General features: G+C 38.4%; 2 protein-coding genes across 2 annotated transcripts in view; one reads left to right on the forward strand and one right to left on the reverse strand.

Moving 5' to 3' along the window:
* The window catches only part of dnajc2 (DnaJ (Hsp40) homolog, subfamily C, member 2), a 6,901-nt gene extending 1,232 nt beyond the window's left edge, over nt 1-5,669 (forward strand). The window contains exons 3-17 of the mRNA XM_051889988.1: nt 1-22; nt 100-198; nt 419-560; nt 654-734; nt 835-900; nt 1,203-1,294; nt 1,379-1,500; nt 2,033-2,182; nt 2,263-2,351; nt 2,520-2,589; nt 3,413-3,594; nt 3,679-3,779; nt 4,226-4,336; nt 4,414-4,571; nt 5,489-5,669. The exon at nt 1-22 is cut by the window's left edge and continues 54 nt beyond it. Of these exons, the coding sequence (XP_051745948.1) occupies nt 1-22; nt 100-198; nt 419-560; nt 654-734; nt 835-900; nt 1,203-1,294; nt 1,379-1,500; nt 2,033-2,182; nt 2,263-2,351; nt 2,520-2,589; nt 3,413-3,594; nt 3,679-3,779; nt 4,226-4,336; nt 4,414-4,571; nt 5,489-5,557 (1,554 nt within the window). The 3' untranslated portion in view covers nt 5,558-5,669. The remainder of the gene's footprint in view (nt 23-99; nt 199-418; nt 561-653; nt 735-834; nt 901-1,202; nt 1,295-1,378; nt 1,501-2,032; nt 2,183-2,262; nt 2,352-2,519; nt 2,590-3,412; nt 3,595-3,678; nt 3,780-4,225; nt 4,337-4,413; nt 4,572-5,488) is intronic.
* Nucleotides 5,602-13,914, reverse strand: pmpcb (peptidase, mitochondrial processing subunit beta). The gene is made up of 13 exons (XM_051889990.1): nt 13,651-13,914; nt 13,259-13,375; nt 12,587-12,673; nt 12,378-12,507; nt 12,102-12,300; nt 10,293-10,372; nt 9,499-9,605; nt 8,574-8,717; nt 8,338-8,498; nt 8,176-8,261; nt 7,733-7,821; nt 6,430-6,505; nt 5,602-5,795 (listed from the first exon to the last, which is right to left on the reverse strand). Exons 1-13 carry the CDS (start codon nt 13,729-13,731, stop codon nt 5,731-5,733), a joined length of 1,422 nt encoding a protein of 473 aa, XP_051745950.1. The 5' UTR covers nt 13,732-13,914; the 3' UTR covers nt 5,602-5,730.
* Nucleotides 13,915-16,812: the final 2,898 nt, after the last annotated feature.

Raw genomic sequence — 16,812 nt, forward strand, 5'->3', positions numbered from 1 at the left:
CAGAAACAGATCAAAGCTGCTCGTAAGTGTTTTCGTCCTCTCTACTTTACTAAAGAATACGCAGGATGTTTAGCAGTAACATGCTGTTGTTCTGCACAGATAAAGCCATGGTCCTCAAACACCACCCAGACAAGCGGAAAGCAGCAGGAGAGCAGATTGTGGAGGGGGATAATGATTATTTCACTTGCATTACAAAAGGTTTGAGTCTTGATGTTGTTTTTGGGCTCTACTAGACTGAATGTTCATTATTTTCCTCATATTCTCCACTGTTGCAGCTCCTCTCTTCCCAGTCTGTCAGTAACGCTCTGTTTAGTTCCTGTCTTCTGAAGCCCCTCCTTCTGAAAGCACAAAAGCAGAATAGATCCTCTTATATGCTCTTGTTTGATACCTTCTGAATTATCATATTGTTTCATTGCAGCAATAGAGATCCTGTCAGATCCTGTGAAGCGGAGAGCGTTTGACAGTGTGGATCCAACATTTGACAATGCGGTTCCTTCCAAGGCAGAAGGCAAAGAGAACTTTTTTGAGGTGTTTGCGCCGGTGTTTGAGAGGAACGCCAGGTAAAAAAAAAAAAAAAAATCCCACATGAGTGATTCATATGATATGACACATTTAGTGCACAGAAATCTCACTGCCATATTTCTTTCAATCAGGTGGTCTGTTAAAAAACACAGCCCAAGTCTAGGAAACATGGAAGCATCTTTTGAAGACGTGGATAATTTCTATTCCTTTTGGTACGTGAAATTTAACTCATAGATTTTGAGCCAAAATTATGTCAGATTCATGCCTGAGGTGCGAAAAATAATATAAACCTCTTCCTTTTAATTTCTGAAGGTACAACTTTGACTCGTGGAGAGAATTTTCATATTTAGATGAGGAGGAGAAGGAAAAAGCTGAATGGTAAACAATATTCTGTCATTTGTTATTGGTTACGGCACTGGGTTATTATAGTTAACTAAAACTAAAACCTTAAAAGAAACCTTTGTCACTTGAAATAAAATGAATTTTAAGTAAATTAAATATTTTAAAAAGCTTAATTGTTTTGTTAATGGTTGAAAACTAATAAAAATGACAAAAACACAAAATTTAAAGGTAAAAATATTAATAAAAACTACAATAGTATCTCAATGATACTAAAATAATATCTACTTTTTCTTTTTGTACTTTGTGTCTTGTTTGTCTGTGTATTTCTGCGGTACCAGTCGAGATGAGAGGCGGTGGATTGAGAAACAGAACCGAGCCTCTCGAGCTCAGAGGAAGAAGGAAGAGATGAACAGGATACGGACACTTGTCGGTGAGTATCGGCTCAGACGGGAAGGACCTGTCAGAAGCTCTTGCTGTGAGCGGCTGTGTGAATGTGTGTGTGTGTGTGTTTCAGACACCGCCTACAACTGCGATCCGCGAATCAAGAAATTCAAAGAGGAGGAGAAAGCCAGGAAAGAGTCAGAGAAGAAGGCCAAAGCCGAGGCCAAGAAACGGGAGCAGGAGGAGAAGGAGCGGGTCAGTGCCACTAAACACTTCCTGTGACTTACTGTTTCTAATTACAGATGGATATATATGTATGTATATATATGTGTGTGTGTGTGTGTGTGTATACATTTAATAGACTTGACCAATAACCATATGTGTATCTTTTTTTTTTTCTGTTTCCCAATATTTTGGAGTGAATTTTGATTGCAAATATATTGTAATGCTTTATTTTACAGTCCTGTTGTACATACTATGTTCTTGCCATAGTAATTACAATAACTAGGTATTAATTAACTAATTTACTAAACCTAACCCTACCTACCTCTTGGGTAGTTATATGTAGTTACTTTATGACTCAGTAGTTCCTTGGCTAAGTTCACTGTAGCTGCACATACTGTAAGATTAATTGCAACTGCAATATTTTTCCACTTTTTTTCATTAATATTATCCGTGTTTGCTCTCAGCAACACTGTTCTCTAAATCATCTCTCTCATCATTTTTGCTGCAGTGTCTTTTGTGCCTGCATGTTGTGAGTCTGTGGTGTGTTTGTGTTTCTCTGTAGGCGCGACAGGCCGAGGAGGCGGCGGCGCGGATGGTGAGGGAGAAAGAAGAGGAGGCGGCGCGACAGGCGGCACAGCAGGCCAAGAAAGAGAAAGAGGCCCAGAAGAAGGCCATCAAGAAAGAGCGGCAGAAGCTCAGGACCACGTGCAAGGCAGGAAACCTTCCCTGCTTCACACAGACATTCAGCTCTCTGTGAGCGTTTATCTTCATTTCTCTCTCTGTTTCTCTTAGACTCAAAACTACTTCGCAGATAATGAAGCCGACAGCGTCAGGATGATGGAGGAAGTGGAGAAACTCTGCGACCGGTTGGAACTGACCAGGTGAAGGAGTCGTGTTGTGAAAATGGCTTATGTTTGTGTAGTAATTGCTGGAAAGCTTTTAAATATAATGTCATTTTACACCTTTTATGTTCTTGTCAGTTGCTTCTTTGAAATTATCAAAATGTGGAAGAATAATAATATAATCAAGTTGTTTTCTTTCATTTGTAGTTTGCAGACTCTGAATGAAGCATTGGCCTCTGGGAATAAAGAACAGAGTAAAGCAGCTCTGGAGAAACAGGTGAGAGACCAGAAACACGTCTGTACCGTTTACTTCAATCTTCTTTTTGTTGTCAGCCATTAATCTGTGCATGTGCACAAACGCTTGGGGTCAGTAAGATTTTTTTAATTTTTTGAAAGAAGTCTCTTCTGCTCATCGAATTTGCATTTATTTCATCAAAAATACAGTAAAAATAGTGAAATATTATTACAATTTAAATGAACTGTTTTCTATTTGAATATATAGTAAAATATAATTTATTCCTGTGATCAAAGCTGAATTTTCAGCATCATTACTCCAGTCTTCAGTGTCACATGATCCTTCAGAAATCATTCTAATATGATGATTTGCTGCTCAAGAAACATTTATTATTATCAATGTTGAAAACAGTTGTGCTGCTTAATATTTTTGAGGAAACAGTGATAATTTTTTTTTGAATTTTTTGAATTGGATGTTAAAAAGAACAGCATTTATTATAAATACTACTATTACTAATAATAATAATTATTAATAATAACATTAAAATAATAAGTATTATTTAATATAATAATATATAGTAATTAATAATTATGTTGTTGTAGTCCTAAAAAAGCGATTTCTGTCAAAGAAAATATCTCCCTTTACATTGAACTTTGAGCGTTGTAACTTTGCAGATGTTGTTTATGATCAAACAGCAACATTACACACTAACTAAAGTTAAAAAAGTGAAACCATAATCAAGGACCCCTTTTATTTCTTTTGGAAAAAAAAAAAATCTTATGGATCCCAAACTTCTGAATGGTACTGTAACGTGCTCTTTTCCTGAAGCTCTCCTGGTTCAAGCCTTGACTGTATCCGTGTGCAGGTGCAAGAGGTGAATGTTCAGATGCAGAAGGAGAAGGAGGCGGAGCTTCAGGCTCAACAGGCGGCGCGCAGCGCTGAACATACCAGCGGAGGAGGAGGAGTCAATAACAGAGGCTGGAATGAAGAAGATCTCCAGCTGCTCATCAAAGCTGTCAACCTCTTTCCCGCCGGAACCAATGCCAGGTGAGTCTCCATGGAAACCTGCTGTATTGCAGATTGTACGGATGCTCCTAGTATTCCTGTCTGAGGTGTGCTGTGATTGGTTAGGTGGGAGGTGATCGCCAACTACATGAACCAGCACTCCAGCAGCGGGGTGAAGAGAACCGCCAAAGACGTCATCAATAAAGCAAAAACACTGCAGAAACTTGGTAGGTAACACACTGGGCTTGAAGTATGCTTAAAGAGGCCATAATATTCCCTTTCTCAAAGTCTTGATGTTGTTTTTGGGCTCTACTAGAACAGGTTTTCATGCTTGAATGTTCATTATTTTTCACACATTCTCCATTGTTGCAGCTCCTCTCTTCCCAGTCTGTCAGTAACGCTCTGTTTAGTTCCTGTCTCTATGAAGCCCCGCCTTCTGAAAAGCACAATGTGCTGATTGGTCGGCTGGAGCAGTGTGTTGTGATTGGTCAAGCGCTTCGAGCGTGTTTGGGAAATGTCTCGCCCCTTACCATAACTGCCAGTCTCAACACACTACTAACTCAACCAGGCCCCTCCCCTTTATTCTGTGTTCTATTTAAATGAGGAATATTGTGATGTGTTCGTTCCCGGAAGATGTAAAAAAGCATAATAGATAATCTTTAATCTGTGGCAGATCCTCACCAGAAAGATGAGATTAACCGAAAGGCCTTTGAGAAGTTTAAGAAGGAGCATTCAGCCGTTCCTCCGACTGTAGACAACGCTGTGCCATCAGAGAGATTTGATGGTAAGTCGCCACATAATATATACTGCAAAAACAGTTCACTGGTACAATATAAGCACTTCTCCTAACGTTTCCTCCAGGTGTAAGTGAATCCAACTCTGCACCCTGGACCACAGAGGAGCAGAAGCTTCTGGAACAGGCTTTGAAGACCTACCCGGTCAACACTCCTGAGCGCTGGGAGAAAATCTCTGAGGCCGTTCCCGGACGCTCCAAGAAAGACTGCATGAAGAGATACAAAGTGAGCAGATCCGTTTCATGTTCTGCGTAACTATTTGTGTTTTTAACAGTACACAGAAACGTCATTGAAACCTAATACTCAAGGGTTTTTTAATTATAAAAATTAATTAATAAATAAATACTACTACTAATAATAGTGATGATGATAATAATAAAATTATATATATATATATATATATATATATATATATATATATTAATAATATTATATCTGACACTCTTATAACGCAAGCTGACTGCTAAAGCATTATTACACAGAATGACAAAAAGGTAGGAGGTAGTAAGGTAGAATTAGAATGTTTAATAATAACAACAATAATAAAATTCAATATCTACATATTAAAATAAAGAATAATATTAAAATATATTGCAAGCATTACATGGTAAGTAACAATAAACAAAATATTTTTAATGTTTTTTTTATTAATAAAACTCTTAAAAATAGCAGTAATAGTAGAATTAGAGTAAGATGCCAAGTAATTCATAAAATATTTAATTTTATATTTGTAACACTTATTATAATGCAAGCTGATTGCTAAAGCATTGTTAAACAGAACAAATAATGACAAAAAAAAGTATAAGGTGCCAAAAAATGTACAAGATTTTTTTTTAAATTATTTAATATTAACAATAATAATATTCAATATTCTTCAAGTATCTTATATTTTATCTATTATTACATAGAACAAATAAACAAATTTTTTTAATAAGGTAGTTACAATAAAATGCTAAGTAATATTTTTAAATGCTTTTTATTATAATAATTTAAAATGTGTAAATATCATTATTAATATTATAATATCAGTAAAACACTCTTAAAATGCAAGCAGATTACCAAAGCATTGTTACACAGAACAAATGACTAAAAAAGGAAATAAGCAATAACATGTTCATATTTTTCTGTCTCTGTTTGTCCAGGAGCTGGTGGAGATGATCAAGGCGAAGAAAGCCGCCCAGGAGCAGGTTTCTGCTAAAAACAAAAAATGACAAACGTGCCACAGGGAAAGAAAACACACGTACATACACACACAAAACGTGGTCTTTTAACTTTATTGTGTTGTTCTTTATTTTATAATAAAATAAACATGGGAAAAAAGCACATGTTAAGTTCTCTTGTTTTTGTAACTATGCAGACGGTGTTCTGGTTCACTTCTCAATCCTCACGACCGTAACCAATACATGCCACTGCGGATCCTGTTATAGTCTGGAAGCTGCTCGATGGGACCTGCGAACCATCATGAGTATTTGGTTATCAGTCATTCAGAGCAGCGTTTCTCAACCCTGATCCTGATGCGGGTCGTCTCTCTTATCTGACGTGCCGGTTTCAGGCCATGTGGCTTAGTTATGACCAGTCTAAAACTAGTCTAACTAATTGCTAGTTTTAAAGACACAGGCTGCATCCGAAATCACATGCTCTCTCGAGTAGGTACTTATTTTGAATAAGTAATTACTTCACGACCACTAAAGTGTGTTCTATGTAGTATTAATGTGATCCGGACGCACTACATTCGCCATGTTGTCATCATGTGACCTACCAGTGTCAGCTTTACCAGCTTTAATCCTCTCCCCTGGCCTCATGGGATAGTAAAGTGTCCATCATATGCACACTTAAGAATCTCACCGGAAGTAGTAGATCATCTGGGTACTTTTTGCCTAGTCTTTTATGAGTACTGTGAATTCAGACATTTCTTTTGTGACATACTGTTTTTCCCCTACTATATAGTAGGGAAGTATGCGATTTCGGACACAGCCGGAGTCTCTACTAACGAGCTGACGAGTTGAATCAGGTGTTTAATTAGGGACCAGGGTTGGGAAAGTATCAAATATTTCATTATAACAGAGTAAAGGTGGACACTCACCAACAGCAGCTATAGCAGGAGCTTTATTGTAGATGTATTTCATACACACGTCCTTGATGGTTGTGGCGTCTATGGCCTGAGGACAGAAGCATGAAGACTGAAGCCCAATTCTGACGGTAATTGTTTCTCATGGAGACGTAAGGTGAATTCATCGATTTAGTCAGTGTTTTTATTGCCATCTGAATTCAGAATGTCTGTTTTTCTTTCGCCACGCATGTGAACATTCCCGGTTGAATCACAAACACCAAGGTGTGTGGTAATTTGCTGTCTGAATCCAAATCCCAGTTTATAGGAAGGGATCTTATCCAAAAGTCATTTTGTAAAGCATTTTTGACCACTGGTTTTTGAGGACACATTCCAGGATTTTTCTTTATAGTGGACTTCGCCGGGGTTCAACGGGTTCCAAATAAGAATCTTATCAAAACAATCTGTCATTTTCTAAAGAAAAAAATTACAATTTCTTCCACCTTCGTCACATGTGAGCTTTCCTATGTGATTATGTAATGCGTGGCGCATCACAGAGCAGTGCATGCATTTTTGGTTTTTTTTTTTTTTTTTTTTTTAGAAAATGTCCAATGGTTTCTCTAGATAAGACTCTTATTCCTCGTCTGGGATCATGTAGAGCTCTTTGAAGCTGCACTGAAACTGACATTTGGACCTTCAACCCGTTGAACCCCAGTGAAGTCCACTATATGGAGAAAAATCCTGGAATGTTTTCCTCAATCTTAATTTCTTTTTGACTGAAGTAAGAAAGACATGAACATCTTGAATGACATGGGCGTGAGTAAATTATCAGTAAATTGATACATTTAACTAATGTTAACAAATGAAACCTTATTGGTTACTTAAATATTTAAAAAATGTGGTAACGCTTTATTAATACATTATTATTAGGGCTAGCACAACTAATAATTTTACTAGCTGAACAAGTAGCTGGGTCAAATATTTACCTTATGTGAATAAGAGTTTGTGTTGATTTTTGCTCATTCATCATTTTGGAAGATAAAATGCAAGACAGAAAAACCATGATGCGTCAATTTTCCTATTTTTAAATATTTAAATAAATCAAATATTATTTACTATTGTTAAATTATATACACATTTATTAATTGTCAATCATCATGTGACTGAGCAGCATGTTCACGGCTTTGTAGGATCACAGAACTCGCTCCTCCACCATGAATAAATACATGTTTTATCACAGATGCCATGCAGATTTAATTTTACAGACATCCCCATGAGAAACAATTCTGGTTAAAGTGGTAAACTCTTGAGAAACGCATCAGCAGGTTTGTTTACTCACATCTATTCTGGCCTCCAGCTCATGCAGAGGAATCCTGCGGCTGTAACACAGCATCTGCCGCCCAATGTCCTCGCAGATGGGTGTGGATCCTAGATGAAGTCACCATGAAATCAAAATCAAAACCATTTTTTCTAATATCAGTATTTATAATGTTTTATTCGTACACATTTGTTTAAATTTGCCCCTCGTAATCTTGAATCAGAATAACTTCCCCTCCCTCTTGCAGCAACTTCTCTTCCACAACCATCCAATCAATTCCCTACAGACAAAATCAAGCCCCGCCCTACATTTGTTCTTGTTTGCGAAGCCATTTCACTCATATGTCACAATAGGGAAGAAAAGACTAGTGCAAATTCTATTTCATGACTTTAAACAGCTCTACATGTGATGTGTGTTTGTAAAACCTCTTGATTAAGGTGTGATTTATAGGACGCTTCACTTACCGTCCAGGTGAAGCAGCATGTTTGTCTTCAGCAGGTTTTTAGCTCGGTTCACTTCGCTTTCGGTCACGCTCGTACACAGAGACATCCTAAAGCAAACCATATGTTAATTGCTCATCCGCATTTTCAGCTCAATAGTGAAGGCGAGTAACATCAAGTTCTCACCATTCCAGCTGAGTAAAACGTATCATCTCGTTGACGGTTCCCGGCTCGCACACCATGTAAAGCCCCCACAGACCTGTATCTGTGTAGCAGGTGTTGAAGGACTGGAAACTGTGGCACAAGTTGCCCTGACATGCCATCTGTGCCAGTTTACTGGACAAGTTCTATGAGAAAACTAGGTCTGGTTAGTTGACTTGTGGGTGTTTTCAGTGTAAAGTGAGTTAGTGGAAGCATCTTACCATCCCACCACCGAGGGACCGATCCCAGTTACCAATGAGCGTGTTGGCCACCATTAGAGGTATAGTATCTGGATGTGACCAGCCGACAGCCTCCACAGCGATGGCTATATGAGCCAGAGGCATCTTATCATCTCGCACACGAATCTGTGAGGAATTAAGCGCAGAACTCAAAGGTAAGTCTTTTAAAGAGGACCTCCGTTCAAAAGTCTTGATGTTGCTTTTGGGCTCTACTACTCTACACATTATTTTTTCTCATTCTCCATTGCGGCAGCTCCTCTCTTCCCAGTCTGTCAGTAATGCTCTGTTTAGTTCATGTCTCTATGAAGCCCCTCCTTCTGAAAAGCACAATATGCTCTGATTGGTAGGCTGGAGCAGTGTGTTGTGATTGGTCGGCTGGAGCAGTGTGTTGTGATTGGTTAAGCGCTTCGAGCGTGTTTGGGAAATGTCCTGCCCCTTACCATAACCACCAGTTTCAACACACTACTGACTCAACCATGCCCCGCCCCTTTATTTTGCATATGCAATGAGACAATTATACATCTACTATAAGTATATCCAACTTTATCCGTATACATACAGTTCACTTACATTAAGCGGTATTTAGTATATACCAGATCTGAACTGCTTGATTGTTATATCATCGAAAAATGTTTTTAAAAGTTTTAAAATATATTAAAAGTTGGATATATAGTACATCCTTCTTTACATACATACAGTACAGTATTCTCACATAAAACGATATATACTATATAGCAAATCTTGTCTGTGATTGTTTATATCGTCACAAAAAATGTAAACTGTATTATCTTAAATTATATATATATATATATATATTATTCAACATATAAAACTTTTCTATGTGTAATGACCATTAATCTGAATTATAATTATGTTAGTGTAAATAATGATTTAATCGTGGGTTTACCTCACTCCCGGTGAAATGGCAGGGCTGTAAAGTCTCTCCGCTGTATCTGGCTGGCAGCTTTCCAAAATGAAATTTGGCCAAATCGATTAGCTCATTATGTGACACTCCTTAAAGACAGAAAAACAATACTGGTTTATTAATGGTCAAAATCTGAGCCAGTAACAGAGGAAGTGACTCACATGAACGTGTTCGGTGATGCTGAGCTACAGTGGCTGCATCCGAAATCGCATACTTCCCTACTATATAGTAGGTGAAAAACAGTATGTGAAAAGAAGCTTGTTCAGATTCACAGTACTCATAAAGGAGTTGGTAAAAAGTACTTGGATGACCTACTACAACAGGTCAGATTCTGAAGTCTGCATATGATGGACACTTTACTATCCCATGAGGCCACGGGAGAGGATTTGTGAATGGCAGTGAAGCGACGCAACTGATGCTGGTAGGTCACATGATAATGACAACATGGTGAATGTAGTACGTCTGGATTACATTCATACTACACATATTCATACACGTATTATAGAACCTACTTTTTTTTTTTTTAGCGCTCGCAAAGTAAGTATTTACTCAAAACAAGTACCTACTCAGAGTATGTGATTTCTACGGAGCCCCGGACATGATATGGAGTAAAAAAAAAAAAAATAAAAAAAAAATAGTAGGCTAAATCGTGCGCACGATTTACTATTTTGTTCCCATGATTTATAAATCATGCGCATGATTTCCTTTCTGTTTCTTGCATGTCATGTGCAGGGCTCTGTAGATTTCGGACGCAGCCACTGTTTCTGTTGCTTTACCTCCGGCTGCAGCTAATACAATTCGTGGCCCCTTGTAGTGTGTTGTAATGTATTCGACCAGATCCCCTCGATTTATAGTTCTGCAAAAGATCAAAATGTAGAAACATCAGATTTTTCATTCTGTTTTAAGGCAACACCAGTGTTTTTCCATGCACTGGTCAATTGTGGGATTTTGGGCTATTTTGGGCTATTTTGCTTCCATAACATTCAGACTAGTGGGAATACACATTTAGGCATTCATTTTATTGCACTATTTGCATCTGTAAATTTTAATTACAACACTAATCTTAAAAGCAGTACGTTTTTTTTTTTTCTCCTACACTGAGTCAGAAATTATTTTTTATTTTTTACATATCTTTTTGACACGGCACTTATATACTGTTGTACTCATGTTGATTTGATTGCTTCTACTATTCTCATTTGTAAGTCGCTTATGGAAAAGCGTCTGCTAAATGACTAAATGTAAACATACACCGAACTTTACAGTTTTATTCCTATCTGTGTTCTGAAGGTTTTTACAGAGATGTTTGTTTATATATCATTCGCCTGATTTATATAACATTTTATTTCTAAAAACATGGTGAAAATGTGTTTTTCTGGCTGTTGATTTTCTGATTTATGGACTGATAGAAAGAAATACAAAATCCCCACAGTAAAATCCTTTAACTCTAACATGTCAACAAAATAATTTTTTGTTATTCCTAATGTTCATCAATGTTATGTTTCTTTTCTGGAAATTTATGCAAATTTGTGCATATTTAATTATGCAATGATTGTTTGCATATATAAACATAACATTGCAGAAAACCATTGCTCTAACTTATGGAAATTTTTGCGTATTTAATTATATAATGCTTTGTTTGCATTTTTAAACAACGTTTCAGAAAACAATTCAACAATGAGCTGTAAGAAGCAGGGTTATTATCGTTAACAAGTTATTGAAAAAGATTTTTTTGTTAATTAAAATAAAGGCTGAATTAAAATTAAATAATTATTAGATGAAAAACTTGACAAAAATTAGAAATGTTGCCTTGGCAAGTAACTGAAATAAGTTTGAGTTAAAGCACCAAAACTACTAACTGGAAATAAAAACCAAAACTGAAATAAAAATAAATTAAACGTAAATAGTACAAACTAATAAAATTATCAAAAGCACAATCTGTAAAGGCCGGAACACACCAAGCCGACGCCAACGAACTAGTGGTGACGAAAGCAGACTGCGGGGTTGGCTCACGTCGGCAGCATCTGTGTCCAAAGTTGCCCTGACACATCAAACCGACGCTCGACACCCGACGGCCAAGTAGCACGTCCGTTCTGCGCCTGCACAAGATGAAATGCCTTTCCGTACCAGCAGGTGGCAGTAGCTGAACAGCCAATCAGAATGATCAGATGGCCCGACGGACCAACGAGCGCCGACGCCGATTCAACATTTCGAATCGGCCGGAAAAAAGCCGATGAGGACCAACTTCAGCCGACGGTGCAGAACACACTGAGAAAACTTAGTCGGCCGACGAACAAAAACTGCCCGACGGCCGACCGTCGGCTTGGTGTGTTCCGGCCTTAAACTAAACAAGAATTTTGATCCTGTCTTTATCCAAATGTTCAGATTTCTGTTATGGAAATGAATTTATGCAAATTATTGCATATTTAATTAGATATCATTTGCATATGTAAACATGATTTCATAAAACTCGTAAATACAAAACAATGGTCTTAAAGTACTGTGATTGAACAACTGACAAAAGTATGGTGATATCTAAAATTTGTACCCTGTTCACACCTGATGGACTGTAAACTAGTGACACATACTTGATGTTCTCCGTAGGGCCCAGGATGGTTCTTCCGAGAGGCGTTTCCTGATAGGCTGTAGCGTGCAGGTAATCGAAGACCACTTCCTGCAGGTTGGTCTCCACTTCCTGCATCTCTCTGAGAATAACTCCACGCTCTCGCTCGATCTCCGCTTCTCCCAGTGTGCTGTTCTGAATGATGTCAGCCAGGATTTCCACCGCTGGGAAGAGAGACAGATTTACAGCACACCCATAATGCCATTCTGCCTGTCACGACGGGGTGGTGTTTGGTGTTTACCTCGTGGCAGATCTTTGGAGAAAGCTTTGGCGTAGTACACCGTCTGCTCTCTGGAGGTGTAAGCGTTCAGATGAGCGCCCATGTTCTCGATCTCCAGTTCCAGGTCAAGCTGGGACCTCTTCCTGGTGCCCTGAAACAATTCGATGATTTCTGAACCAAACTGTTTTAATATTAAGACACAGAATTTTGCAACTCGTTGTTTCTCCTACCTTAAACGCCATGTGCTCCAGGAAGTGGGCTGTACCATTATTGCTCTCATTTTCATACCGGCTCCCAGCATCAATCCACAGACCAACCTAGATCATGTGATTACAAATTAGATATTTTGATTATTTATCATTTACATGCCATCATGGGACCTCCTACTTATTTTATTGTTATTTTATTACTTATTTTTTCATTATTTATTATATTTGTCTGGTAACACTTTATTTTGATGGTCCTCTTTAGACATTCTGTTGACTATGTAAGTAACTACATGTTAGTAGAATAACAACTTATTCTACTAACCCTAACAGTCTACTATTACTCTAATTAGAGTTAGTTGACAAATAGTAAGATAGCTGACATGTAGTGAGAGTTAGTTGACATGTAGGTGTCTTCTATGATATGAAACAAATGCATTATGAAATTCTCTCATTTCAATGAAATAAACTACATCTTTTGTATCTATTGTTTTTCATATCATTATTTCAGACAAGGGTGTGTGGCACCTCCCACAAAAAGGGAGGGAGACATTCCACCCCCACATGTCCCAGTTTGAGAATAAAAAAAATAACAAAAAAAGGCACCATAATAAAATTGCCTTCCTAATTTTAATGTTTAATACTCAAATTCATCAGACACCTGGCTCAGATGCTTAGATGTGATGGTGAACTCACCGTGCATGTGGACAGGCCGGAGTCTTCAGATGCCACCCTGAGCCCATTATCAAGGGTCGTGACCTTCGTCTCAGGTACATTTAAAACCACGTGACTGACAGCCTGAGTGGAGCCAGTCTGAAACACAGACATCATTTTAAATCATGTTATACACTCATGATTTACAGAGCAGCATACAGAAGGTAAATATTAAAAACGGATTTGAGTAGTAATAAAATTAAATGTGTGAGTAATGTCTGTTTTTTCCCTTCATGTTATGATGTACGTTTGCATCATTCAGACCATTGTTCATGCCACAGCCTCAACCTGGCTGTTTTAAACGATTTCGAGGACTGCATTTTCAATATTTCGGCATTTTAAATGATATTAATGTTGTGTTTGTAATCTCTCACCCTCTTAATGGCTGTTGTGTTCAATAAAGTCTTTAAAAAGTGTCTCCCCGCTGCGCCGAAACGCTGCACGGACGCCGCCATGCTGTTTACTGACTGAGTGACGCTGCTGAAAAGACGAGTTCCGATTGGACAGAAGAACGCCTACGTCATGCGTTATCCAACGCGGCTGCGTCACACAAGATTAATTATGATAATTTTATAATAATTTGGGTCACATGAAAAAGCGCTATCATCCTAAATTCCACCGCTTGACCCTTATATTTTTACGCCGTCTAGTGGCGAAATGTCAAACTACATGATAAGTTCACTTATATGACCAGCAGATGGCAGCTCTGAGTACAAGATAAAAATACACACACGCCAACTTTTTATGTTAGTTAATTGCGTTTATTTGGCACTTTTAGTGATTTATCATGATTAATAATATAAGATCATATAAAATTGGTATTTGACATGAGAATCTGTCATAAACTTTAACAATTACTTCCATCATATGTTGCATATTACAGTCCTTGTGTTGGTGTGATTGTCATATTTTTGTGGCTAGTTTTTAAAAAAAAATCATTTTTATGCTAAGCATTTTAATTACCATTGTGTATGAAATGTGCTAAATAAACTTGCCTTGCATATATCCTTTCTAATGTGCTTTGTACTTTTAATAAAAGTTACATAATCAAAAATGTATGTCTCTGCTGGAAATTACTTGGTTTTTCAACCCATTTTCAGGGCTGTGAGGTCTGAATGATGCTATAATGTGACAGTAGTTGTGATTAAGACTTTAAGCATGAATAGATGGTTTTGTTTATTTCATGGGACTCTGAATGACCAGTTCATAAGAGACATCTTTGTCTCTGAATAAGGACATATACTAAATAAATGAGCTCTTAGACTCATGATCAAACATCCAGCAATGCTCAGCCGTGACTCAGATGCCAGAAGCTCTTGAATATATGTGGTAGTTTTAGGCAATAACTCACTAACTGAACACACTCAATTCACACTTGTGATGTTCAGTGCTTCATGTGGTTGTTTGAAACCTTTGTCCTCTTCTGTGTTCCTGTAGCGCATCTGATAAAGCATGGCACGTACAATAAGGTCATAGGTTCGATTCACATGCTGTGGAAACATTAGATCTCAGAGTATGTTCCCAAGTTCAAATCATCAGTTTGTGGCCAAAGTCTTACTTAGGGTAAAAAAAAAACACTCGTCTTTCAGGTTTTGAACTATTAAAAACTGAAAAAGGGCAACTTTAAGCAGCACCAGTGGCTTAGCGGTCTATGTTGCGGCTTCATGTGGGAAGTCCTGGTTTGAGTGTCACTCTTATGATGGAAAATGCTTTAGTTTCATTGGATTTTGACAAGTTAAAAAGGCCCCAAAAAAAAGACATAAGCGTGGATGCTCCAGTGCTTCAGCGGTCTAAGCGTTGCTCTTCTGTGTGGAGAATCCCGGTTCTATCCTCTCTCTTTGCAGTGAAAAGCTTTAGTTTCACTGGTTTGGTCCAAAAGAAAAAAAAAAGGACATGCCCCCACAAAAAGGAGGTGTAAGTGCGGACGCTCAAGTGGTTCAGCGGTCTAAGCGTTGCTCTTCTGTGTGGAAAATCCTGGTTCTATCCTCTCTCTTTGCAGTGAAAAGCTTTAGTTTCACTGGTTTTGTTCAAAAGAAAAAAAAAAGGACATGCCCCCACAAAAAAGAGACGTAAGTGCGGATGCTCCAGTGGTTCGGCGGTCTAAGCGTTGCTTTTCTGTGTGGAGAATCCCGGTTCTATCCTCTCTCTTTGCAGTAAAAAGCTTTAGTTTCACTGGTTTGGTCCAAAAGAAAAAAAAAAGGACATGCCCCCACAAAAAAGAGACGTAAGTGCGGATGCTCAAGTGGTTCAGCGGTCTAAGCGTTGCTCTTCTGTGTGGAGAATCCCGGTTCTATCCTCTCTCTTTGCAGTGAAAAGCTTTAGTTTCACTGGTTTTGTTCAAAAGGAAAAAAAAAAGGACATGCCCCCACAAAAAAGAGACGTAAGTGCGGATGCTCAAGTGGTTCAGCGGTCTAAGCGTTGCTTTTCTGTGTGGAGAATCCCGGTTCTATCCTCTCTCTTTGCAGTAAAAAGCTTTAGTTTCACTGGTTTGGTCCAAAAGAAAAAAAGAAGGACATGCCCCCTCAAAAATTAGGTGTAAGTGCGGATGCTCAAGTGGTTCAGCGGTCTAAGCGTTGCTCTTCTGTGTGGAGAATCCCGGTTCTATCCTCTCTCTTTGCAGTGAAAAGCTTTAGTTTCACTGCTTTGGTCCAAAAGAAAAAAAAAAGGACATGCCCCCTCAAAAATTAGGTGTAAGTGCGGATGCTCAAGTGGTTCAGTGGTCTAAGCGTTGCTCTTCTGTGTGGAGAATCCCGGTTCTATCCTCTCTCTTTGCAGTGAAAAGCTTTAGTTTCACTGCTTTGGTCCAAAAGAAAAAAAAAAGGACATGCCCCCACAAAAATGAGGTGTAAGTGCGGACGCTCAAGTGGTTCAGCGGTCTAAGCGTTGCTCTTCTGTGTGGAGAATCCCGGTTCTATCCTCTCTCTTTGCAGTGAAAAGCTTTAGTTTCACTGGTTTGGTCCAACAGAAAAAAAAAAGGACATGCCCCCACAAAAATGAGGTGTAAGTGCGGATGCTCCAGTGGTTCAGCGGTCTAAGTGTTGCTCTTCTATGTGGAGTATCCTGGTTCTATCCTCTCTCTTTGCAGTGAAAAGCTTTAGTTTCACTGGTTTGGTCCAAAAGAAAAAAAAAAGGACATGCCCCCACAAAACTGAAAAGTAAGTGTTGTTCTTCTATGTGGAGAATCCTGGTTCTATCCTCTCTCTTTGCAGTGAAAAGCTTTAGTTTCACTGGTTTGGTCCAAAAGAAAAAAAAAAGGACATGCCCCCACAAAACTGAAAAGTAAGTGTGGGTTCTCCAGTGGTTCAGCGGTCTAAGTGTTGTTCTTCTATGTGGAGAATCCCGGTTCTATCCTCTCTCTTTGCAGTGAAAAGCTTTAGTTTCACTGGTTTGGTCCAAAAGAAAAAAAAAGGACATGCCCCCTCAAAAATGAGGTGTAAGTGCGGATGCTCCAGTGGTTCAGCGGTCTAAGTGTTGTTCTTCTATGTGGAGAATCCTGGTTCTATCCTCTCTCTTTGCAGTGAAAAGCTTTAGTTTCA

This window comes from Ctenopharyngodon idella, chromosome 4 (genome assembly GCF_019924925.1).
Source record: "Ctenopharyngodon idella isolate HZGC_01 chromosome 4, HZGC01, whole genome shotgun sequence".
NCBI lineage: Eukaryota > Metazoa > Chordata > Actinopteri > Cypriniformes > Xenocyprididae > Ctenopharyngodon > Ctenopharyngodon idella.